The 27961-nt window shown below is 41.6% G+C and overlaps 1 protein-coding gene across 3 annotated transcripts in view; it reads right to left on the bottom strand.

Annotated features, from left to right (window-relative positions):
- Positions 1 to 27961, bottom strand: part of DAB1 (DAB adaptor protein 1) — a 721580-nt gene that overhangs the window by 34776 nt on the left and 658843 nt on the right. For all 3 annotated transcript variants that reach the window (XM_066594781.1, XM_066594782.1, XM_066594784.1), the window contains one exon: positions 12507 to 12566. In XM_066594781.1, the coding sequence (XP_066450878.1) occupies positions 12507 to 12566 (60 nt within the window). The remainder of the gene's footprint in view (positions 1 to 12506; positions 12567 to 27961) is intronic.

The following is a 27961-nucleotide window of genomic DNA, read 5'->3' as shown; positions in this document are numbered from 1 at the left end:
ATACATTACTTATCCTGTTCTGCTCCTGAGTTACATCCTGTATTATACTCCAGAGCTGAACTCACTATTCTGCTGGTGGAGTCACTGTGTACCTACATTACTTATCCTGTTCTGCTCCTGAGTTACATCCTGTATTATACTGCAGAGCTGTACTCAATATTCTGCTGGTGGAGTCACTGTGTACATAAATTACATATCCTGTACTGATCCCGAGTTATATCCTGTATTATACTCCAGAGCTGCACTCAATATTCTGCTGGTGGAGTCACTGTGTACATACATTACTTATCCTGTACTGATCCTGAGTTACATCCTGTATTATACTCCAGAGCTGCACTCACTATTCTGAAGGTGTCACTGTGTACATACATTACTTACGAAATGAGTGGGACAACAAAGCGCATGTGTGGCCTCTGCTTCATTCATGCGGAGACCTTGAGGATCCCCATTCTCCTAATTGACAGGAGTCCCAGCGGTCCCACCAGTAATAACGTTATCCCCTGTCCTATGGCCACTCCCCTTTATAAAGCCTGTTGGTAATTTGGCAATTTTTGCACGTTTTGCATGGAAACCATCATCAAGCTGTTGCTGACAGATCTTATGTGTTTTTTTTAATTTATTCTACTTATGGCTCATATGACTGGGACAATTTGGCTCATTAAGGGCTACGCTATCTCCGGGGTTCCTTGCTATGCTATCTCCAACCAGAAGGAGAGCGTAGTTGGCGGACTACTGTGCAAGTGAAGTTTATGTGTGTGCCACTCCTCCCTACGGGACACGAATGGAGTTCCTGCCCTACTGGCTGAGACAGTCTCCACTGACATGCATTCTAGCGGAGACATCAGTGGTCACCCCTGTAAGAACCTGCAGACTCCATTGGGACAAGAGACGGCTTACAGCCTTTACTAAAGCGAGAAGTGAGAGATAGGTTTCCTGTATATTCCAAACTGTATGTTTTGCGGCCGCGCTGAGGAGCAGCGCTCACTATTGTCCTATGGACTTCATTCCGTTAATTCCTGAGAATTCTGTGGTTCCGTTTATCGTTTCCGAGGACTTGTTGACGGTCACATATTCTGGTTGGATTGACCCAAGTTAAACAGTGGGGGTCCCAGCGGTCGGACCACCAGTGATCTCCTATTCTGTAGATATCTAATATCTTACTACCTCCTAGGTGCTCTCCTTAAGCAGAGATGATACCCTTCCTGACCTTATCTTCATATCTTGGCACAACCCCTTTAAAAAGAAACTTCCTTTTTTATCACAGGCTACTGAGCTTTTTTGTTACATTTTGTTGCAATTTTTTTTTTACATGGAAACCATCAACAAGCTGTCGCTTCCAGATCTTCCACTTTTGGTTTATGTGAATACGCAGGGCAATTTGGCTCTTTAACACTTAATTAAAATAGTCTGCTTATCACCGGTTTCCGGATCGATGGGGGTCCTAACGGACGGACCACCACCAACCTGGAGGTTATCCGGTATCCTAAGTACGGAAGGATGACTGTCAGACAGGGCACAACCCCTTTAATGCACTGGATTGCGACGGTGTTAAATTTGTGCCTGTTCATGCCAGGTGACTACTGTATACTAACAATACTAAATAGACACCTAATAGTAATCACAGATCTGCCAACAGCAACTTGTTGACGGTTTCCATTTTTTAAAACTTTTCTCTATATCGCACAGAAAAATTAGCAAAAACAGTATAAATGGCACTGAAGAGTTATGACAAAGGGTCCTTTTACATGGGCTGATACACTGTTCAGATTCCCACATCCAGCGGGGATCTGGACGATTATCGTCCAGTGTAAAGGCACACCCCGACTGAATGAGAATTTGTTTGCTTCTTGTTCGCCATTCAGATTCTGCATGCAGAAAACAGAACGACAGATCGGCCCGTGTAAACAGGCAGTCATAGGTTTATGAACGACTGCCTGTTTATGGTGAATGGAGGCCGGCCGAAACGATCCTCAACCCGCTCCGCCTTCGTTCATTGAATGATGATTGTTCCTGTGTAAAAGCACCGGAACGATCCTTGCTGGGACCAAGATGTTCAACCCGCTGATTGTGAAGCCAAAGTTATTCCAAGGTGGAGCGTCACTTTAAGAAACTATCGTCCAGACGTAGAAGTGAAGGCCGGGGAGTGGCGCACATCTACCATTGCTGCGGCTGACGTGCGGCTGTCTTATAGCTGCAGGCGGTCGTCGCTCACCTCTCCTGTGATGGGAGGACATTGCCTCCGTTTGCCCTTGAAGACATCGCTTTCCAGTAATGGACGCCGTTCGCCCGAGCGGGGTCATTACTTAGTCTTAAAATAAATATATGTGTGCGACTCCTTGAGCGCGTCCTCATCGGTTATAGCGACAGACAATCACCGGCGACCTCACACATTGTATAAAGCATGTCACAGGTGAGGACAGCGAAGGACTCTCCCATCATTCTTCACCGTCACCGGGGAGGAAGGACAGGAGAAAATGGCGAAAAACAAGAAAATACAGTGAATAGCGGTAATCTTACGCTTTTATTGTCACACGTGGAAATAGTAAATTCTGCAAAAATCTAGTTTGACTGATGCAGCAGAGCTGAGTTTGTCATATTAGTACTAGCTCTCTGTAAGGGACTAACGAGCACTACGTAAACCGAACGATAAGCAAACGACGCAACGACGGGGTTCCGGCTGCACGAAATGAACAACAAGCGGAAAGTGAACAGCTATCGTTTTTGTCGCCTCGCGTTCACACGGAATGATTGGCGCTCACTGATTAGCGCTCACTGATTAGCGCTCACTGATTAGCGCTCACTGATTAGCGCTCACTGATTAGCGCTCACTGATTAGCGCTCGCTGTCACTTGTTTGGACGATTTTTTAATTTTTTTTAATGATTGTTCCATATAAAAGGGCCTTAAAGGCCCCCAATAATATCAGAGTTTCGGTGACTTTACACGGCATTTGCGCAATTGTGCACGTGTCAGTGCAAGGTATTTGTGCCGCAAATTAGTCATTTTTGCGTAACGTATCAGCGTATTCAAACGAACAATGTTTGTATTTGTCCGTCTCAGGGCGCACGAATCTTGCGCGGTTTTCTCAGCCGCGTGGAGCCGTCTTGTCTACACGCAGCCCTATGGAGGGTGATCGAAACACATAAATAACATATTGCCATGTTAGGATGAGTTGTGCCAAATTGCAAAGTCAGCTCTGCTACATCGGACGAATCGAGCTATTAATTGGGGAAAATAGTGAAATGCCATGAAAAACCGAATACTGTGGAGTTGAATCTTTATATTTATCTTTATAGAGCTAATTGACAAACCCAGCTCTGCTACATCCGACAAAATAGCAGAAGACAACAAAAAGACACAATGGGGCGTATGTACACAGCCCGGCGTATCACACACCAGTCTACGTAGCGTGCGCTCCGGCGTTACTGTGACAAAAGGTGCAGACCTCGTAATATATACGTGGCATCTGCCAGCACTATGGCGCCAGATGAAGTCCTGTGCCGGCTTCTGGCGTACATTACAGTAAACAAGGTGGGCCTGCGTGGCCACGCCCTATTTTGCTAGGCCCGCCCACTTTTTTGAAAACGTGATAGGGCTTGGTGGAAACCCACAGACAGCTGCGTTTTTGGTGAGTGCGCCAAATTTGCTACTTTTGCCCACCAGAAAAATGCCATATGATAGATGTCCCCCAATGTGCTGCAGAGGGGGAGCTAGCAGGAGCCTGAGCCGTGAATACAGCTTTGGATGGGACTGGAGTAGAAGACATTATATATATATAACTTGTGACTGCAGTATCCGCACATTAAATGTAACTGATACTGGGAGTCTGGGGGATATAAAGGGCCGGGGGGGGGGGGGGGGCTGATATCTGTCTCACATACAGTCTTTGTAAAAACAACAATCCGGCCTGTAAAAGAAGTTGTCGTTTTGTTGTATAACCCGGCATGCAGTTCCATCTCAGGCAGCTATGTAAATGATGAGAGTTGTGGGGATTAGATGAGCAGTCTTGTCACCGGAGGCCATAAAAGTGGTTCCCCCCTTGGCCTATAAGAGGCTCTTGTGAGGGCACACAAGGTGACCGGGCTCAGGACGCCCCCTACAGACCACCAGTAGAGAGGAGCGTCTGACCAGACTGTTAGGGGGTGTTGGGACCTGTAGATGTGTGAGGGCACACAAGGTGACCAGGCTCAGGACCCCCCGACAGACCACCAGTAGTGAGGAGCATCTAACCAGACCGTTAGGATGTGTTGGGACCAGTGGATGTGTGAGGGAACACAAGGTGACTGGGCTCAGGACGCCCCCTACAGACCACCAGTAGAGAGGACCATCTGACTAGACAGGAGGTGTTGGGACCAGTGGATGTGTGAGGGCACACAAGGTGACCGGGCTCAGGACCCCCGACAGACCACCAGTAGAGAGGAGCGTCTGACCAGACTGTTAGGAGGTGTTGGGTCCAGTGGATGTGTGAGGGCACACAAGGTGACCGGGCTCAGAATGCCCCCTACAGACCACCAGTAGAGAGGAGCGTCTGACCAGACTGTTAGGAGGTGTTGGGACCAGTGGATGTGTGAGGGCACACAAGGTGACCGGGCTCAGGGCGTCCCCTACAGACCACCAGTAGAGATGAGTGTCTGACCAGACTGTTAGGAAATGTTGGGACCAGAGAATGTGTGAGGGCACACAAGGTGACTGGGCTCAGGACCTTCCGACAAACCACCAGTAGAGAGGAGCGTCTGACCAGACTGTTAGGGGGTGTTGGGACCGGTGGGTGTGTGAGGGCACACAAGGTGACCGGGCTCAGGATGCCCCCTACAGACCACCAGTAGAGATGAGTGTCTGACCAGACTGTTAGGGGGTGTTGGGACCAGTTGATGGGGGCACACAAGGTGACTAGGCTCAGAACCCCGACAGACCACCAGTAGAGATGAGTGTCTGACCAGACTGTTAGGAGATGTTGGGACCAGTAGATGTGTGAGGGCACACAAGGTGACCGGGCTCAGGACCCCCCTACAGACCACCAGTAGAGAGGAGTGTCTGACCAGACTGTTAGGAGGTGTTGGGACCAGTGGATGGGGGCACACAAGGTGACCGGGCTCAGGGCGCCCCCTACAGACCACCAGTAGAGATGAATGTCTGACCAGACTGTTAGGAGGTGTTGGGACCAGTAGATGTGTGAGGGCACACAAGGTGACCGGGCTCAGGACCCTCGACAGACCACCAGTAGAGAGGAGCGTCTGACCAGACTGTTAGGAGGTGTTGGGACCAGTGGATGGGGGCACACAAGGTGACCGGGCTCAGGACGCCCCCTACAGACCGCCAGTAGAGAGGAGCGTCTGACCAGACTGTTAGGGGGTATTAGGACCAGTGGATGGGGGCACACACGGTGACCGGGCTCAGGATGCCCCCTACAGACCACCAGTAGAGAGGAGCGTCTGATCATCCGACAAGCACCAGCAGCTCCAACTGTTCCGTTGTCCACCATCCAGACACAGGTGGCGCCATTGTTAGATCCCGGTGTCTGTCGGAACTATTTCCAGGCGCTTGGCTGAAGAACATTTGGTCTCACAGCGCCCGTTATATGTACGGCCTCTGACACCCACCCACCATCTCCGTCATTTGCAGTGATGTTATGAACGATGAAACTGAACGCTGGAACCGGGTTGTCTTCAGCGATGAATCCAAATTTATTTTGGGCACTGATGACGGCCGTGTTCGTGTCTGGAGCCCTGGGGGTGACGCCTCAATCCTGCCTTTGCTGTGGAGCGGTACACTGCCCCCTGCTGGTGTGATGGCCTGGGGAGGCCAACGCATACAACTGTCGGCCCCCCTTAGTAGTGGTAGGAGGGACAATGACAGCTCAGCGATATGTTCAGGACATCCTGCAGCCACATGTGTTCCTCTTATGGCGGCTTCCAGCAGGATAATGCTCGGCCGCACACACAAGGGGGTCACAGGAGCCCCCACAACATTCTTACACGTGACCTCCATGCCCCCCGTATCACATCTTGTATCCAAGCTAGATGCGGCCCAACAGGGTACTAGAGCCTCCATGCCCCCATGTATCACATCTTGTATCCAAGCTAGAGGTGGTACACCAGGGTACTAGAGCCTCCATGCCCACCCGTATCACATCTTATATCCAAGCTAGAGGTAGTACAACAGGGTACTAGAGCCTCCATGCCCGACCATATCACATCTTGTATCCAAGCTAGAGGCAGTCCAAGGCGTCAGTTTTCCGGAGCGTTATATGATGTGCAGTCAGAGGATCAGCAGGTTATACAGTATTTGTACTTTCCGTCATTTATCCTATTGAATAACACGTGAAATGGCTGATAACAGGGAACAATAGTTTATATTCACCAGCAAATCAGATGAGCAGACAGAATACTAGGTGTAGTACCCCTTTAAGAGCGGCTGCTAGTATTCTGCACCCGTCATCCTGTACACGACCGGAGAATATACGGCATATATATCAGGATCTGCCAGATGAGAGTCAGAGCTTATTAATGATCCGGCCCCTGCGGCCAGCCCCCGCTCCGCCTGGACCGCGCTCTGCGCAATGCGGGAGCGAGTCGGCGGGCTGTCACTATATTGTCCCAAAAGTCATGGGCTGCGCGGCGAGAGGCGGGTCTCCGACTATTTATGACCGTGCAGGACACAAACACCAAGAATGAACCCCGTGTATCACACATGATAGGCTCGGATACAGCAATGTGATATGTGATAGGCTTAGATACACCGCTCATCACACAATATCACATGTAGTAGGCTTACATATACAGCTCATCACACACAGTGGGCTTAGATACACTGCTTATCACACATGATAGCTTTAGATACAGCAGTAAGTATGATTCATGATAGGCTTAGATACACCACTGAGCACATAATATCACACATGATAGGCTTAGATACACCACTGAGCACATAATATCACACATGATAGGCTTAGATACTATACTCATCACAGAGCCTCGCACATAATAGGCTTAGATACAGCGGCTCAGCAGGCAGTATCACACATAATAGGATTATCGGCCCAACAGTTAGCATTATAGATGGCTCAGCATACAGTATCACCCATGAGAGGATTAGATACAGTTCTGCAACCAGTATGACACACGATAGGCTTAGATACAGCACTAATCACACATAAAAGCCTTAGATACACCGCTCATCACACATGTTAGGCTTAGATAGAGTGGCTCAGCAGACTGTATCACTGATTATAGGATTAGATACAGGGGTTCATCAGAAAGTATGACACATTATAGGCTAAGATACACCACTAATCACACATGATTGGCTTAGATACGGTTCAACAGGCAGTATCATGGGTGATAAGCCTACATGCAACCACTCAGCATGCAATATCACACATAATAGCCCTGGGTACTATAATGACACCGTACTTAATATCACAGATGATCGGCTTAGATACACCATTCAGCATACAGTATCACACATTATAGTCTTAGATGAACAACTCAGCAGCCAGTATCATACATTATAGGCTTAGATACAGCTGTGCAGTGTCCCGTATAGGCTTAGATACAGTTGTTCAGTAGCCAGTATAGGCTTAGATACAGCTGTTCAGTGGCTAGTATACGCTTAGATACAACAGTTCAGTAACCAGTATAGGCTTAGATACAGTTGTTCAGTGGCCAGTATAGGCTTAGATACAGCTGTTGAGTGGCCAATATAGGCTTAGATACAGTGGTTCAGTAGCCAGTATAGGCTTAGATACAGCGGTTCAGTAACCAGTATAGGCTTAGATACAGTTGTTCAGTGGCCAGTATAGGCTTAGATACAGCTGTTGAGTGGCCAGTATAGGCTTAGATACAGCGGTTCAGTAACCAGTATAGGCTTAGATACAGCGGTTTAGTGGCCAGTATAGCCTTAGATACAGCTGTTGAGTGGCCAGTATAGGCTTAGATACAGCAGTTCAGTAGCCAGTACAGGTTTAGATACAGCTGTTGAGTGGCCAGTATAGGCTTAGATACAGTTGTTCAGTGGCCAGTATAGGCTTAGATACAGCTGTTGAGTGGCCAGTATAGGCTTAGATACAGCGGTTCAGTAGCCAGTATAGGCTTAGATACAGCAGTTCGGTGGCCAGTATAGGCTTAGATACAGCAGTTCGGTGGCCAGTATAGGCTTAGATACAGCAGTTCGGTGGCCACTATAGGCTTAGATACAGCAGTTCAGTAGCCAGTATAGGCTTAGATACAGCAGTTCGGTGGCCACTATAGGCTTAGATACAGCAGTTCAGTAGCCAGTATAGGCTTAGATACAGCAGTTCGGTAGCCAGTATAGGCTTAGATACAGCAGTTCGGTGGCCACTATAGGCTTAGATACAGCTGTTCAGTGGCCAGTACAGGCTTAGATACAGTTATTCAGTGGCCAGTATAGGCTTAGATACAGCTGTTCAGTGGCCAGTACAGGCTTAGATACAGTTATTCAGTGGCCAGTACAGGCTTAGATACAGTTGTTCAGTGGCCAGTATAGGCTTAGATACAGTTGTTCAGTGGCCAGTACAGGCTTAGATACAGTTGTTCAGTGGCCAGTACAGGCTTAGATACACCGCTTGGCACACATTGTGATGCGTACTCGTCCTGCGTCCGTCGGGGTGGGGGGGATGTGATTTGTGTCTCCATGTTTCCTCATTGTAATTATATCCGATCTGCTGTGTTATGAGACCGCGGTACGGGCGCAGCGGTGGCGGCGGTGACGCAGCGCGCTCTAAGCTCTCGGTTATTAACGCCTGCGGACACAAAGTTATTATTTTCAACTCAACTTAATTATTTTGTGCCATAAAAATGTTGTACGAGCGTCTGGTGGCTGCGATCTAGAAGGAGAGCGAGGTGCGAATTAAAGGACCGGCGCACAGATGGCGGCTTTAGTCCAGCACCGACTAATCATTTTATATTTGAACATGTGAGTGGTGTTGTTTTCTGGTGTCAGCCATGAGCTGGGTCCTGCAGCGGAGCTCCACTGCAGTGAATAGGGCTGAGCTGCAATACCATAAGCAGCCTGAGGACAGGGCTGGAGCTGTTTTTGGAAGAAATACACCATGTTTTTCCTGTATGACCCTTTTGGGGAGGATTTTTAAAGGGGCATGATAGATGGGGGTCTCCCCCGGACAGGACATCTTCGGACCCTCATTCTACCAAGGCTGGCTTATTATTGCTGGCTTGTATTGTTTTTCTGGTAGGATGGGGTCTTTAATGTGTGAGATTACCTTACAAGGGTCAGCACTGACTTTACCTCGCACTGTATTATTATATATTATACTCCAATCACATCCAAAGCTGCAGTTACATTTCTGAATTGTATCATGGAGAGGGAGGCTCTTCTATAATCAGACCTCTTGTATATACACTGTACCTCACACCAGGCAACCTATGTGAGCCACCAGGAGGCAGCAGTGAGGTCTTATTGATTAAGAGCTAACATGAAGCCCAAAGGATTTTGAATGCAGCTTTGGTTGTGGCTGGAGAATAAGATAAGCTATAATATAAAGCCAGTAAAATGGTCTAACATGAGGCCGGTATCACACAAACGCTGCATCTATGCATCTGTAATACGTAATGAGCGTGCTGGCCTGACCGCGGAGCTCAGAGCATGATGGCGGGGTTCCTGTCCGGACTAAACTGAACGCATAAATGCAGCTGCAATATGTTCATGAGACCGTAAAGAGTTAAGTAGGCTGATATGGGGAGGAAATGTCAGATGTGACATATGAGATAGCGCTGTCAGCGGTGATTACATTGTGCTAGTACAACCCAACCTAATTAAGACACTGCGCTGACAAATGCCCTGATTTAATCTAACGATCCCTCCTGCCAACGCTGATCGCCTACCAAAGAAATGTCAAAAGCTAAAAATGTACTCAAAATGATGCGGAGAACATAGAATCTATTACAGAGTATATATAATATATACTGCGTCCCCAACCTGTAGAATCTGTAGATATCTATCCATCTAATATCTATCTATCTCATATCTATCGATCTATCTATCTATCTATCTCCTATCTATCTATCTCATATCTATCTATCTATCTATCTAATATCTCATATCTATCTATCTCATATCTATCCATCCCATATCGATCGATCTATCTATCTATCTATCTCCTATCTATCTATCTCATATCTATCTATCTAATATCTCATATCTATCTATCTCATATCTATCTATCTATCTATCTATCTATCTATCTATCTATCTATGTCATATCTATCTATCTCATATCTATCTATCTATCTATCTATCTATCTCATATCTATCTATCTATCTATCTCACATCTATCTATCTATCTATCTATCTATCTATCTATCTATCTATCTATCTATCTATCTCATATCTCATATCTCATATCTATCTATCTAATATCTCATATCTATCTATCTCATATCTATCTATCTATCTATCTATCTATCTATCTATCTATGTCATATCTATCTATCTCATATCTATCTATCTATCTATCTATCTATCTATCTATCTATCTATCTATCTATGTCATATCTATCTATCTCATATCTATCTATCTATCTATCTATCTATCTATCTATCTCATATCTATCTATCTATCTATCTATCTATCTATCTATCTATCTATCTATCTATCTATCTATCTATCTCATATCTCATATCTCATATCTCATATCTATCTATCTAATATCTCATATCTATCTATCTCATATCTATCTATCTATCTATCTATCTATGTCATATCTATCTATCTCATATCTATCTATCTATCTATCTATCTATCTATCTCATATCTATCTATCTATCTATCTATCTATCTCATATCTCATATCTCATATCTCATATCTATCTATCTCATATCTCTCTACCTATCTATGTCATATATCTCTGTCTCATATCTATCTACATCTGAATACAACGCTGGCGCTCCAACTACCATGTCTGAATGCCCAGCTCCCCGTTCCTTACCACCGATGGCCATAACAGCAGACGACCAGTTTCAGCTCCATTTTGTTTAATAGAAATAGAATAGACTTCAGCGGCAAAAAGAGCGCAAAAATTGTATCACTGAGCAGCGGAAAAACATCTCCTGGTCAGTTGGATTCAGATCTCTGTTGCTCCGCGCTAATGGGAGGTCAGAATTTGGCACAAGCAGCGTGAATCGCTGACCCCTTCCTGTCAGCTGGTCAGAACATGTCAGTATCTCCATCTACAAGTATCTTCCTGTCCGCAGGGGCCGATCTTCCTGCAGAGCAATTTCATCACCCAGTGGAATCTACACCATGATGAATTACTGCGGTTGTGAAGGCCAAAACAGGTCCAACCTGTTACTAGATGGGGGTCTCTAATAAAGTGGCCATTCAGTGGATCCAATTATTATTTTTTAAATCAAGCCCACCCTTCTGTATGACTTCCACAGACCTGATCAAAGCCGTCATAAGAACAATAACACGACTTCCCTAACAACACAATCTTGAAGACGTTATGTGACAGTTACATCAAACGACCTGGAATAATAACAATGAAGAAAGAAACAAAGTAACAGAACTACAGAAATAGAACATGCGCCCCCCCCCCCCCCGTCAGCTCCTGTGAGATGAAGTATAGGGGATATCTATCTAATCGGTGGCAGTCCAAGCGCTGAGAGCCCCAGTGATCCTGAGTCAGGGGTCCCGCTTCCCCGTCTCCTCCTTACTGGGGGGTCCTGAGTGTTCCCGAATGAATGGAGGTGCGTACTACTGCTCTAGTAATTCAGTGGCACTACCGGACATAGCCGGGAACTAGAACTTGGCGACTATCTCTGGCAGTCCCACTGAAATGGGACCCTGTTCTTGTGATTTGAGGGGTGCCAACAGTCAGACCCTTAGATAGTTACTGGGATTATTTCACATCATTGGGCATCTCCTTTAAACACTGAAACTCAAGTTATTCTGTAACTGGCATCACCGTCAGCAGCATTAATGAACGTCACCTATTCTTCCAACCATTGAAGGAAGAGGTTGACGTTCATATTAGGCCTTGTCACCTCACATTTTAAGGGGCTGGTCAAAATTAGAAGAAACTATAATACCGTCCACAGCGCCACTCGTATCCACAGGCTGTGCCTAGTATTGCAGTTCATCCTCATTCAAGTCAAATGCAATACACCTGCAGTCCATGGGCTAGTGTTGTGCTTTTATTTTTTTAGACAACCCCTTTAAATGTGGCCATACAGAGTCTATATGGTGGCCTCTTGGCAGCTACCCCCAAAATACAGTCATGTGACACAGTTCTTAAAGGAGAAGTTAGCACCTAATGCCATTAACTGTTGAGTTGTAGTTATGGAGAAAGTCTTCACCCCCATGTCTCTCCTCATTGCCCCCACAGGCCAGTAATATGGGAGCACCCAAATTGTTAAGGCCACACTTACCACCCCCCCCCCCACCCGTCTACAGTATTAATACTGGACACAGTAATATTATAGGTGCATAGATCAATAGAAATGTCTTAAGATAAGAAATGATACGTACACTTATCGGCTGACTTTTTGGCACGTCATAGACACCTTCTTTCTTATGGCTGGTAGGAACCTAGAATTAAGTCAGATATGTTCTAGGTAAATATGGAATGTAAATGTATCACAGTCACACACAGAACAGACAGTTACGTCAGGACAAGTACAAGACATACAAAGCTAGCTGTAATTCAGATATCATATGGACATGGTGCTAAAGCAGATCTAGCTGATGACCAGGAAGCTCATAAGTCATTATACAATTAGCTAATACACAAAAAAGAGTAAAAAAACACATAAAATAAAGGGCAGAGAAGAGATGACCCATTACAGGATGGAACCCACATGTGGACTTCCTCTGGTCCATGGAGGACCACCAATGACCATTGAGTTCAGTAGGCAGCATGTAATGCTCCCTTTCCCCTAAAGAGGTGCTGCAGGCTCAATGAGCCTTCATATTGTAGTTCTCTTGACTACAGCTGCTGATGTTGAGGAACCCCTCACACCATAATCAGTTACTCCGGGACCCAAAATCTAAAGAGCAGTTTGGTCTTCTGCATATTTAGGTTGAACTATTGAAAGCATCCTGATCAGTTGCATTACAGTCGGCTATATATTTCCTTATGATAAGCAGTGCCTGCAAAATGTCACCACAACCGGCAGTGGAAATACAGGTGATGTAGAAGTTGGAGGCCCAACCAAGTTCCAGGGCTTGAAGGGTCCCGTTGGCCCACATATCAATTACAGCGGTGTCCGTATTACAGACTGAGCCCAGGAGTGTCTGGCTACATCGTTGACCAGAACTGGTACACGGCGCCCCTTGCTCCACCAGACTGAGGGTACAAATGTCCACATGTAGTATATATGCGGTACGGTACGGTCCATGCAGAATCCGCGGTGCAATTGATAGGCAGTAATGAGTTTAAAAATTGGCGTGCTCCGGATTCTTAAGAGGATTTCACCTCTTCAGGTACGAGGAAATCTTCTGAAAAATCCGTAACAGGATCTGAATCCTAGAGCTTAAATAGATGGGCGTGGTCTCGTCCCGTTATGTGTCCGTGATTATCATAATGAGACAAAACGGAACCATTGATGTTAATGGTTTTGTTTCCACTAGCGGTATTCTTGTCCGTTAATAGTACGGGCGAGAAAAGATAGGATCTGTCTGGCATGAAGGGAATCCTACGGCAGGATCTATCTCAGTGCTGATTTTTCATAATCGTGCATACTAGCGTGGAATGTGATTGGTCTGGAAAAATCCCTAAAGCCTGGTTCATGCACAATTACGCTCCGTAGCGGTGAGCATAGGGTCATATGATTTTGCCCTTGCACGCAGATTTTGACGCAGATTTCAACATGGATCCCCACCAAAATCCTCAGCGGATTTTCTACTGCAGAAACAATGCTGTGAACATAAAAGGCTACATTGACAATGCATAAAAACCCGTATGATGTTTCCATAGATAGATAGAGAGATAGATAGATAGATGGGAGATAGATGGATAGATAGATGGGAGATAGATAGAGAGATAGATGGGAGATAGATGGATAGATAGATAGATAGATATGGGAGATAGAGAGATAGATAGATAGATAGAGAGATAGATAGATAGATAGATAGATATGAGGTAGATAAATAGATAGATAGATATATGAGATAGATAGGAGATAGATAGAAATATATGAGATAGATAGATATGAGATAGATAGATAGATAGATAGATAGATATGAGATAGATAGTAAATATGAGATAGATAGATAGATATGAGATAAATAAATAGATGGATAGATAGATAGATAAATAAATATGAGATAGATAAATAGATAGATAGATAGAAGATAGATCGATAGATAGATAGAAATATATGAGATAGATAGATATGAGATAGATAGATAAATAGATATGAGATAGATAGATAGATACATAGATACATAGATAGATAGATATGAGATAGAGCGATAAGAGAGAGATAGAAGATAGATAGAAATATATGAGATATATAGATAGATAAATAAATAGATATGAAATAGATAAATAGATGGATAGATAGATATGAGATAGATAGATAGATAGATAGATAGATAGATATGAGATGGATAGATAGATATGAGATAGATAGATAGATAGATAGATAGATAGATAGATAGATAGATATGAGATAGATATGAGATAGATATGAGAGATAGATATGAGATAGATAGATAGATAGATAGATATGAGATGGATAGATAGATGGATAGATAGATATGAGATAGATATGAGAGATAGATATGAGATAGATAGATAGATAGATATGAGATAGATATGAGATAGATATGAGAGATAGATATGAGATAGATAGATAGATAGATAGATATGAGATGGATAGATAGATAGATAGATATGAGATAGATATGAGATAGATAGATATGAGATAGATATGAGATAGATAGATAGATAGATATGAGATGGATAGATAGATAGATAGATATGAGATAGATATGAGATAGATAGATAGATAGATATGAAATAGATATGAGATAGATAGATATGAGATAGATAGATAGATATGAGATAGATAGATAGATAGATAGATATGAGATAGATAGATAGATAGATAGATAGATAGATAGATAGATAGATAGATATGAGATAGATAGATATGAGATAGATAGATAGATAGATAGATAGATAGATAGATAGATAGATATGAGATAGATCCAGCACAAATCCTGCAGAAAATGTCCAATGAAATAACAGCATGCTGTGATATTTCATCTGTGGAAATACTGACTAACCAAAAGCCTCTGCAATACGCTGGATCTGTCGGTTTGTTTAGTTCTGAGGATGGAACCGATCAACAGAAATCTGCTGGAGCCCAGGATGCAAATGTGAATTGGGCCTTTAGTTTGCATTAACAACTACTAACTCATTAAGTGATGTCATGCAGCGTGTGCGGTGATGTCACCCCCCCCCCCCCCCCCCCTCCGTGGGCTCAGATACCTGATAGTCCGCTCCTGGCTCAGACATTGGTTTCATTTACTTCTACAAGATACAATGAAGCAAAGATTTGGGTTTTCCTTTTGGCCTCATCTAGTATAATCGAGCCACAAATCTGGAGGAGTCTGTAATATAGACGTCGCCTTCAGCCATCCACTTGTTGGGTTCCAACCCTGGATATGATGTGCCGCCGCCTCTCTGTGCCAGGCTTCTTGGCATGTACATAGCGCTCTTGTCTCCGCACACAGCTGTATACCATCATCCCGCATCAGTGTGACCTCCGGCATCACACACGGAAGATGATAATTAGAATAATGATAATCAGTGGATCTCTGCAGACACCTCGCAGTCCCGGAGACGCCCGACCATCATGTCACCAGACGCTCGCTGTGTGTATATGACAGCTTGGAAAGAGTTCCAGTGACTGGTGTTTTATGTCAGTGATAGTTATAACTGCTACATTGTATCATATTGCTGGGAGCACAGAGAGCCAGCTATAGCATCAGAGACAACAGCGGAGCAGAGGATTTCAGGAGAGAAATATGCTCATCTGGTGGGGACACTGATGGAGTTACAAAGCATGTAATGAAGGGAATAGAGACTAATGGGCGATCCCCGTGGACCGATTAAATATAACAGCAGCACAAAGTACAATTTTTGTCAAAACAATCCGGCCCCAAAAATAAGTCGTGGTTTTGCAGTTCTATCTCAGCAGATCTGTAATGATGAGAGTTGTGGTGATTAGATGAACGGTCTTGACAACGGAGGCCCTGAAAGTGGCTCCCCCCTTGGCCTATAAGAGGCTCTTGGAGGCTCCCTGTGTGTAGTGACCTCTTCTTCCGCTTGTAGAGCTTGTTGACCACTAGACGCCTCTACGACGCAGAGAAGAGATTTCACCCCATTACCAGAGGGGGGCGCATTATTGGGATTCGAGAAGCTGGATGGTCGTAGCTATGAATTGTCCTCCACCGGGCCGTTCTGACCCGTTAGGAGGTGTTGGGACCAGTGGATGTGTGAGGGCACACAAGGTGACTGGGCTCAGGATGCCCCCTACAGACCACCAGTAGAGAGGACCGTCTGACCAGACTGTTAGGAGGTGTTGGGACCAGTGGATGTGTGAGGGCACACAAGGTGACCGGGCTCAGGACGCTCCCTACAGACCACCAGAAGAGAGGAGCGTCTGACCAGACTGTTAGGGGTGTTGGGACCGGTGGATGTGTGAGGGCACACAAGGTGACCGGGATCAGGACCCCCTACAGACCACCAGTAGAGAGGAGCGTCTGACCAGACTGTTAGGAGGTGCTGGGACCAGTGGATGTGTGAGGGCACACAAGGTGACCGGATCAGGACCCCCTACAGACCACCAGTAGAGAGGAGCGTCTGACCAGACTGTTAGGAGGTGTTGGGACCAGTGGATGTGTGAGGGCACACAAGGTGACCGGATCAGGACAGTAGAGAAAATCATCTGATTGTCTAACAAGTATGAGCAGCTTCATTGTCCGCCATCCAGAGACAGGTGGCGTCATCGTTACACCCCTGTGTCTGTCGGAACCATTTCCAGGTGCTCGGCTGAAGAACATTTTGTCTCAAAGCGCCCATTACATGCACGGCCTTTGATACCCACCATCGCCTTCACTTGAAGTGGTGTCATAAACTACGAAACTGGATGCTACAGGGTGAAACTGGCTTGTCTTCAGCAATGAATCCAGGTTTAGTTTGGGCATGGACGATGGCCATGTTTATATCTGGAGACCTTGGAGTGAGTCCCCCAATCCTGCCCCCCACTGGTGTGATGGTCTGGAGAGGCCATCGCATATGACAGTCGGTCCCCCTAGTAGTGGTACGAGGGACAGTTCAGCAATATGTTCAGGACATCCTGCAGCCACATGTGTTCCTCTCATGGCGGCTTCCAAGAGGCAGCATAATAATGCTTGGCCGCACACACAATGGGTGGTTGCCCGTCACCAGATTTATCACCAATAGAACATGTATGGGACCATCTGGGATGCCAACTTTGACAGCCCACGAGTTTGCACGATCTAGAGGCTCAGTTACAGTAAATGTAGAGTGGTATTAAGCAGGATACCACACAGAACCTGTATGCCTCCATGCCCACCTGTATCACATCTTCTATCCAAGCTAGAGGTGGTACAACAGGGTACTAGAGCCTTCATGCCCACCTGTATCACATCTTCTATCCAAGCTAGAGGTGGTACATCAGAGTACTAGAGCCTTCAGGCTCGCACATATTAAATCTTGTATCCAAGATAGAGGTAGTAGAACAGGGTACTAGAGCCTCCATGCCCGCCTGTATCACATCCTGTATCCAAGGTAGAGGCGATACAACAGGGTACTAGAGCCTCCATGCCCATCGGTATCACATCTTGTATCCAAGGTAGAGGTAGTAGAACAGGGTACTAGAGCCTCCATGCCTGCCTGTATCACATCTTCTATTCAAGCTAGAGGCTGTACAACAGGGTACTAGAGCCTCCATGCCCCCCGTATCACATCTTGTATCCAAGCTAGAGGCGGTACAACAGGGTACTAGAGCCTCCCTACAAGGGGTCGGTTTTCCACAATAAATGGTCCTTTTACTCTGATATTGTAATCACTTATAACAATGTTACAATCACACAGAGAAAGACAACGTCTATGTAAGGGATGTTACATATATATATACTCCTTGGGGAGGGATTGCTGTGAACAATAAGTGTATATCAGGTGAGGAAAGTGCTGGTCTTATGGGAGGCAATGATGGTGGCGATGAGGACGGTCAGTCGAGGGTGTATCCATATGGGTGATGTCCCCATACGAGTTCCGTCTGATTCCGAGAAGGACAGAACTCTGAGTAGGTTCACTCAGGCCTCATGTCCACGGGGAAATATATTTATCAAATCCGCATACCGGCATCCCATAGGAAAGCATTGACCATCCGCGGGTAATTAAATATCTGCGGATGGTATTTTAGGTGATTTGCGGATTTCACACATGGGGGAAAAAAAGCGACATGCTCCATTTTTACGCGGATCACATGCGGGTGGGATCGATTCTCCTCCATGCCAATGGATCCCCCGCATGAAAAAAAAGACAATTTAAAGTGCATCCGCTGCGGAAATCTGCAGCAGAAATCCGCGAGGGTCATATTTTTTACACAAGCAATTTTTCTCTCAGGCTGGTAGTCTGAGTTTGAAAAACCACTGCACATATTATTATTTACTATGGGAGCGGTAACAAATGCGTCACACTCACATGCCTGCGATTTGTGAGTCTGATCTGGTTTTAACCCTTTGCAATCCAACTTTGTATTCAGGGTTTCCTAGGGCGCTTTGTCTTTCTGCCATTATACAATGGCACCATCTGCTGGCTAGAACCAGTACTGCAGTATGTGACATGTTGGAGAGGCCCCCCCAACAACAGAGCGGCCAGTAATATACACTAATAATACCCTGCCGGATGTCTTCCAACATCGGACCTGTACAGCCTCAATCAGAATGTCTTTAGACGTCAGACAGTGGATTGGAAAGGGTTAAAGCATTTTTTTGGAAACTCATGCGTTCCCATCAGTGGTTATACCTGACAGGTGGGGATGAAGCAGCAGCCATTGTTCTCATCACCTGTCCTACCAACATAATGGGAAATCCCACACCGCAAACTTAATGTCACCATCGAACAGAGGCGACAGACCCGACCCATCCGGAATAATACATAACCCAATCAGGAGAGGCATAGAAACAAAAGTTCCGCTAAGGGCTTCACATGGACACTTGGGTTTCAGTTCATGAAGACGCAGCATATTGACAGACTGAATATGGTGTATTTGCTGCGCATTTAGTTCTTACTGACCTTTCTTTGCACATGTAAATGCACAGCATATTTATGCGCATACAATATGCGAGAAAAGCCCATTCACTTCATGCACAAATCTGGATGTTTCATGCGTATTCACTGTGTGTTTGCACTGTTCCGTTCACTTCTAGGGCCTATCTTGGTGTGCATTATGCATCAAAATACGACATGCTGCATATATTTTCACACGACCTGAAAACTGTGGGAAAATATACTGATGTGAAAAAACCCATTAAATTCAAAGGCTTCTATACACTCCATATTACACACCATAAAGATTTGTGTGTAATACAGAGCATCTTTACACCCGTGTAAATGAGCCTTTACCATAGAGGATACTGCAGAGCTGCACTCACTATTCTGCTGGTGGAGTCACTGTGTACATACATTATTTTTCCTGTACTGATCCTGAGTTACATCCTGTATTATACTCTAGAGCTGCACTCACTATTCTGCTGGTGGAGTCACTATATACATACATTACTTATCCTGTACTGATCCTGAGTTACATTCAGTATTATACTCCAGAGCTGCACTCACTCTTCTGCTGGTGGAGTCACTGTGTACATACATTACTTATCCTGTACTGCTCCTGAGTTACATCCTGTATTATACTCCAGAGCTGCACTCACTATTCTGCTGGTGGAGTCACTGTGTACATACATTACTTATCCTGTACTGCTTCTGAGTTACATCCTATATTATACTCCAGAGCTGCACTCACTATTCTGCTGGTGGAGTCACTGTGCACATACATTACTTATCCTGTACTGATCCTGAGTTATATCCTGTATTATACTTCAGAGCTGCACTCACTATTCTGCTGGTGGATTCACTGTGTACATACATTACTTATCCTGTACTGATCCTGAGTTACATCCTGTATTATACTCCAGAGCTGCACTCACTATTCTGCTGGTGGAGTCACTGTGTACATACATTACTTATCCTGTACTGATCCTGAGTTACATCCTGTATTATACTCCAGAGCTGCACTCACTATTCTGCTGGTGGAGTCACTGTGTACATACATTACTTATCCTGTACTGCTGCTGAGTTACATCCTGTATTATACCCCAGAGCTGCACTCAGTCTTCTGCTGGTGGAGTCATTGTGCACATACATTACTTATCCTGTACTGATCCTGTATTATACTCCAGAGCTTTTACATAAATGTAGATATATACATTTATTTCCAGGCTTTCATAATCAAATATAATAAACTCAACAGAACACGTTTCCTGCCACTTCAGACTGTGAGTTCCAATAAAGTAGAATCTCTACATCTTCTAATTATCAGTTGGCTATCGGTATTTGTACATGTGGGAGAAGACAACTAACCCCACTATGCATGCTGCAGGCAGCTCACTGTAATCCAGGTCAAGTCTGCAAATAATTCATGTAATACTCTGAAGTATGTGTTCTGTGTTTCCAGGTTGGTTATTGTAGCGAAAATGTAAAGGAAGACAATGTATCCAATGCTAATGTTATACACCAGTTATATCATAACCTGACATGGTCCTGTAGTTACAGTGTATTATTCAGCTTCTATATACGGGAATTTCAGTCATTCTTTATATGAAATTTCCACCACTTGTACAGTACAGGCGGTATTATAGTAGTTATATTCTTGTACATAGGGGGCAGTATTATAGTAGTTATATTCTTGTACATAGGGGCAGTATTATAGTAGTTATACACTTGTACATAGGAGGCAGTATTATAGTAGTTATATTCTTGTACATAGGGGGCAGTATTATAGTAGTTATATTCTTGTACATAGGGGGCAGTATTATAGTAGTTATATTCTTGTACATAGGGGGCAGTATTATAGTAGTTATATTCTTGTACATAGGGGGCAGTATTATAGTAGTTATATTCTTGTACATAGGGGGCAGTATTATAGTAGTTATATTCTTGTACATAGGGAGCAGTATTATATTAGTTATATTCCTGTACATAGGAGCAGTATTATAGTAGTTATATTCTTGTACATAGGGGGCAGTATTATAGTAGTTATATTCTTGTACATAGGAGGCGGTATTATAGTAGTTATATTCTTGTGCATAGGAGGCAGTATTATAGTAGTTATATTCTTGTACATAGGGGCAGTATTATAGTAGTTATACACTTGTACATAGGGAGCAGTATTATATTAGTTATATTCCTGTACATAGGGGCAGTATTATAGTAGTTATATTCTTGTACATAGGGGGCAGTATTATAGTAGTTATATTCTTGTACATAGGAGGCGGTATTATAGTAGTTATATTCTTGTGCATAGGAGGCAGTATTATAGTAGTTATATTCTTGTACATAGGGGCAGTATTATAGTAGTTATATTCTTGTACATAGGAGCAGTATTATAGTAGTTATATTCTTGTACATAGGAGGCAGTATTATAGTAGTTATATTCTTGTACATAGGGGCAGTATTATAGTAGTTATTTTCTTGTACATAGGGGGCAGTATTATATTAGTTATATTCCTGTACATAGGAGCAGTATTATAGTAGTTATATTCTTGTACATAGGAGGCTGTATTATAGTAGTTATATTCTTGTACATAGGAGGCAGTATTATAGTAGTTATATTCTTGTACATAGGAGGCTGTATTATAGTAGTTATATTCTTGTACATAGGGGGCAGTATTATAGTAGTTATATTCTTGTACATAGAGGGCAGTATTATAGTAATTATATTCTTGTACATAGGGGGCAGTATTATAGTAGTTATATTCTTGTACATAGGGGGCAGTATTATAGTAGTTATATTCTTGTACATAGGAGGCAGTATTATAGTAGGTATATTCTTGTATATAGGGGGCAGTATTATAGTAGTTATATTTCTGTACATAGGGGCAGTATTATAGTAGTTCTATTCTTGTACACAGGAGCAGTATTATAGTAGTTATATTCTTGTACATAGGGGCAGTATTATAGTAGTTATATTCTTGTACATAGAGGGCAGTATTATAGTAATTATATTCTTGTACATAGGGGGCAGTATTATAGTAGTTATTCTCTTGTACATAGGAGGCAGTATTATAGTAGTTATATTCTTGTACATAGGAGGCAGTATTATAGTAGTTATATTCTTGTACATAGGGGGCAGTATTATAGTAGTTGTATTCTTGTACATAGGGGGCAGTATTATAGTAGTTATATTCTTGTACATAGGGGGCAGTATTATAGTACTTATATTCTTGTACATAGGGGACAGTATTATAGTTGTTATGTTCTTGTGCATAGGGGGGGGTAGTATTATAGTACTTATATTCTTGTACATAGGGGGCAGTATTATAGTAGTTATATTTTTGTACATAGGAGGCAGTATTATAGTAGTTATATGCTTGTACATAGGGGGCAGTATTATAGTAGTTATATTCTTGTACATAGGGGCATTATTATAGTAGTTATATTCTTGTACATAGGGGCAGTATTATAGTAGTTATATTCTTGTACATAGGAGCAGTATTATAATACTCATATTCTTGTACATAGGAAGCAGTATTATAGTAGTTATATTCTTGGACATAGGGGGCAGTATTATAGTAGTTATATTCTGGTACATAGGGGGCAGTATTATAGTAGTTATATTCTTGTACATAGGGGCAGTATTATAGTAGTTATATTCTTGTACATAGGAGGCAGTATTATAGTAGTTATATTCTTGTACATAGGAGGCAGTACTATAGTAGTTATATTCCTGTACATAGCAGCAGTATTATAGTAGTTATATTTTTCTACATAGGGGGCAGTATTATAGTAGTTATATTCTTGTACATAGGAGCAGTATTATAGTACTTATATTCTTGTACATAGGAAGCAGTATTATAGTAGTTATATTCTTGGACATAGGGGGCAGTATTATAGTAGTTATATTCTGGTACATAGGGGGCAGTATTATAGTAGTTATATTCTTGTACATAGGGGACATTATTATAGTAGTTATATTCTTGTACATAGGGGAAGTATTATAGTAGTTATATTCTTGTACATAGGGGCAGTATTATAGTAGTTATATTCTGGTACATAGGGGGCAGTATTATAGTAGTTATATTCTTGTACTTAGGAGGAAGTATTATAGTAGGTATATTCTTGTACATAGAGGGCAGTATTATAGTAGTTATATTCTTGTACATAGGGGGCAGTATTATAGTAGTTATTCTCTTGTACATAGGAGGCAGTATTATAGTAGTTATATTCTTGTACATAGGAGGCAGTATTATAGTAGTTATATTCTTGTACATAGGGGGCAGTATTATAGTAGTTGTATTCTTGTACATAGGGGGCAGTATTATAGTAGTTATATTCTTGTACATAGGGGGCAGTATTATAGTACTTATATTCTTGTACATAGGGGACAGTATTATAGTTGTTATATTCTTGTACATAGGGGCGGTAGTATTACAGTACTTATATTCTTGTACATAGGTGGCAGTATTATAGTAGTTATATTTTTGTACATAGGAGGCAGTATTATAGTAGTTATATGCTTGTACATAGGGGGCAGTATTATAGTAGTTATATTCTTGTACATAGGGGCATTATTATAGTAGTTATATTCTTGTACATAGGGGCAGTATTATAGTAGTTATATTCTTGTACATAGGAGCAGTATTATAGTACTCATATTCTTGTACATAGGAAGCAGTATTATAGTAGTTATATTCTTGGACATAGGGGGCAGTATTATAGTAGTTATATTCTGGTACATAGGGGGCAGTATTATAGTAGTTATATTCTTGTACATAGGGGACAGTATTATAGTAGTTATATTCTTGTACATAGGGGCAGTATTATAGTAGTTATATTCTTGTACATAGGAGGCAGTATTATAGTAGTTATATTCTTGTACATAGGAGGCAGTACTATAGTAGTTATATTCCTGTACATAGCAGCAGTATTATAGTAGTTATATTTTTCTACATAGGGGGCAGTATTATAGTAGTTATATTCTTGTACATAGGAGCAGTATTATAGTACTTATATTCTTGTACATAGGAAGCAGTATTATAGTAGTTATATTCTTGGACATAGGGGGCAGTATTATAGTAGTTATATTCTGGTACATAGGGGGCAGTATTATAGTAGTTATATTCTTGTACATAGGGGAAAGTATTATAGTAGTTATATTCTTGTACATAGGGGACAGTATTATAGTAGTTATATTCTTGTACATAGGGGAAGTATTATAGTAGTTATATTCTTGTACATAGGGGCAGTATTATAGTAGTTATATTCTGGTACATAGGGGGCAGTATTATAGTAGTTATATTCTTGTACTTAGGAGGAAGTATTATAGTAGGTATATTCTTGTACATAGAGGGCAGTATTATAGTAGTTATATTCTTGTACATAGGGGCAGTATTATAGTAGTTATATTCTTGTACTTCGGAGGTAGTATTATAGTAGTTATATTCTTGTACATAGGGGCAGTATTATAGTAGTTATATTCTTGTACTTCGGAGGTAGTATTATAGTAGTTGTATTCTTGTACATAGGGGGTAGTATTATAGTTTTTATATTCTTGTACATACGGGGCAGTTTTATAGTAGTTATTTTCTTGTACATAGGGAGAAGTATTATAGTAGTTATATTCTTGTACATAGGGGGCAGTATTATAGTAGTTATATTCTTGTACTTAGGGGGCGGTCTTATAGTAGTTACATTATTGTGCATAGGAGGCAGTATTATAGTAGTTATATTCCTGTATATAGGCTGCAGTATTATAGTAGTTATATTCTTGTACATAGGAGTAGTATTATAGTAGTTATATTCTTGTACATAGGAGCAGTATTATAGTAGTTATATTCTTGTACATAGGGGCAGTATTATAGTAGTTATTTTCTGGTACATAGGGGACAGTATTACAGTAGTTATATTCTTGTACATAGGGGGTAGTATAATAGTAGTTATATTCTTGTACTTAGGAGGAAGTATTATAGTAGGTATATTCTTGTACATAGAGGGCAGTATTATAGTAGCTATATTCTTGTACTTCGGAGGTAGTATTATAGTAGTTATATTCTTGTACATAGGAGCAGTATTATAGAAGTTGTATTCTTGTACATAGGGGGCAGTATTATAGTAGTTATATTCTTGTACATATGGGGCAGTTTTATAGTAGTTATTTTCTTGTACATAGGGAGAAGTATTATAGTAGTTATATTCTTGTACAGAGGGGGTAGTATTATAGTAGTTATATTCTTGTACAGAGGGGGCGGTCTTATAGTAGTTACATTATTGTGCATAGGAGGCAGTATTATAGTAGTTATATTCCTGTATATAGGCTGCAGTATTATAGTAGTTATATTCTTGTACATAGGGGACAGTATTATAGTAATTATATTCTTCTACATAGGGGGCAGTATTATAGTAGTTATATTCTTGTACATAGGAGGTAGTATTAAAGTAGTTTTATTCTTGTATATAGGGGGCAGTATTATAGTAGTTATATTCTTGTACATAGGAGCAGTATTATAGTAGTTATATTCTTGTACATAGGAGGCAGTATTATAGTAGTTATATTCTTGTACATAGGAGCAGTATTATAGTAGTTATATTCTTGTACATAGGGGGCAGTATTATAGTAGTTATATTCTTGTACATAGGAGCAGTATTATAGTAGTTTTATTCTTGTACATAGGGGGCAGTATTATAGTAGTTATATTCTTGTACATAGGAGCAGTATTATAGTAGTTATATTCTTGTACATAGGTGCAGTATTATAGTAGTTATATACTTGTACATAGGGGGTAGTATTATAGTAGTTATATTCTTGTACATAGGAGTAGTATTATAGTAGTTTTATTCTTGTACATAGGGGGCAGTATTATAGTAGTTATATTCTTGTACATAGGAGCAGTATTATAGTAGTTATATTCTTGTACATAGGGGGCAGTATTATAGTAGTTATATTCTTGTACATAGGAGTAGTATTATAGTAGTTATATTCTTGTACATAGGAGCAGTATTATAGTAGTTATATTCTTGTACATAGGAGGCAGTATTATAGTAGTTATATTCTTGTACATAGGAGCAGTATTATAGTAGTTATATTCTTGTACATAGGGGGCAGTATTATAGTAGTTATATTCTTGTACATAGGAGTAGTATTATAGTAGTTTTATTCTTGTACATAGGGGGCAGTATTATAGTAGTTATATTCTTGTACATAGGAGCAGTATTATAGTAGTTATATTCTTGTACATAGGGGCAGTATTATAGTAGTTATATTCTGGTACATAGGGGACAGTATTATAGTAGTTATATTCTTGTACATAGGGGGTAGTATAATAGTAGTTATATTCTTGTACTTAGGAGGAAGTATTATAGTAGGTATATTTTTTTACATAGAGGGCAGTATTATAGTAGTTATATTCTTGTACTTCGGAGGTAGTATTATAGTAGTTATACACTTGTACATAGGAGCAGTATTATAGTAGTTATATTCTTGTACATAGGAGCAGTATTATAGTAGTTATATTCTTGTACATAGGAGCAGTATTATAGTAGTTATATTCTTGTACATATAGGGCAGTATTATAGTAGTTATATTCTTGTACATACGGGGCAGTTTTATAGTAGTTAGTTTCTTGTACATAGGGAGAAGTATTATAGTAGTTATATTCTTGTACTTAGGGGGCGGTCTTATAGTAGTTACATTATTGTGCATAGGAGGCAGTATTATGGTAGTTATATTCCTGTTTATAGGCTGCAGTATTATAGTAGTTATATTCTTGTACATAGGGGAAAGTATTATAGTAGTTATATTCTTGTACATAGCAGTATTATAGTAGTTATATTCTTGTACATAGGAGGCATTATTATAGTAGTAATATTCTTGTACATAGGGGGCAGTATTATAGAAGTTATATTCTTGTACATAGGAGGCAGTATTATAGTAGTTATATTCTTGTACATAGAGGGCAGTATTATAGTAGTTATATCCTTGTACATAGGAGGCAGTATTATAGTAGTTATATTCTTGTACATAGGAGTAGTATTATAGTAGTTATATTCTTGTACATAGGGGGCAGTATTATAGTAGTTATATTCTTGTACATAGAGGGCAGTATTATAGTAGTTATATTCTTGTACATAGAGGGCAGTATTATAGTAGTTATATTCTTGCACATATGGGGCAGTATTATAGTAGTTATATTCTTGCACATATGGGGCAGTATTATAGTAGTTATATGCCTGGTCATCAATAAGGAAGTCAACTCCTGTAATAAGGTCATGAAGAACATCATTGAAAGTCTGAAAACAGTATATAAGAAAGACCTAGAAAACAATGTACATAGTATAAACTGGAGGAGGATCCGGGTGCCAACTTCTGTGCGGTTGTTCTGCAGTTTATTTTGTTCTGCTTTTCTGTTTTGTTTTTTTGTTTTCGTTGTTGATTCTTATGTTTTCCTCTTATGATTTTATTGTCAATATATTGTAATAATTTTGTTACAAGTTTTAAATAAAAAGATCATTATAGTAGTTATATTCTTGTACATAGGAGGCAGTATTATAGTAGTTATATTCTTGTACATAGGAGGCAGTATTATAGTAGTTATATTCTTGTACATAGAGGGCAGTATTATATTAGTTATATTCTTGTACATAGGGGGCAGTATTATAGTAGTTATAT

This window comes from Eleutherodactylus coqui, chromosome 3 (assembly GCF_035609145.1).
Source record: "Eleutherodactylus coqui strain aEleCoq1 chromosome 3, aEleCoq1.hap1, whole genome shotgun sequence".
NCBI lineage: Eukaryota > Metazoa > Chordata > Amphibia > Anura > Eleutherodactylidae > Eleutherodactylus > Eleutherodactylus coqui.
The sequence above is the reverse complement of the archived record's forward strand: the minus strand, read 5'-3'. Positions and strand labels throughout refer to the sequence as shown.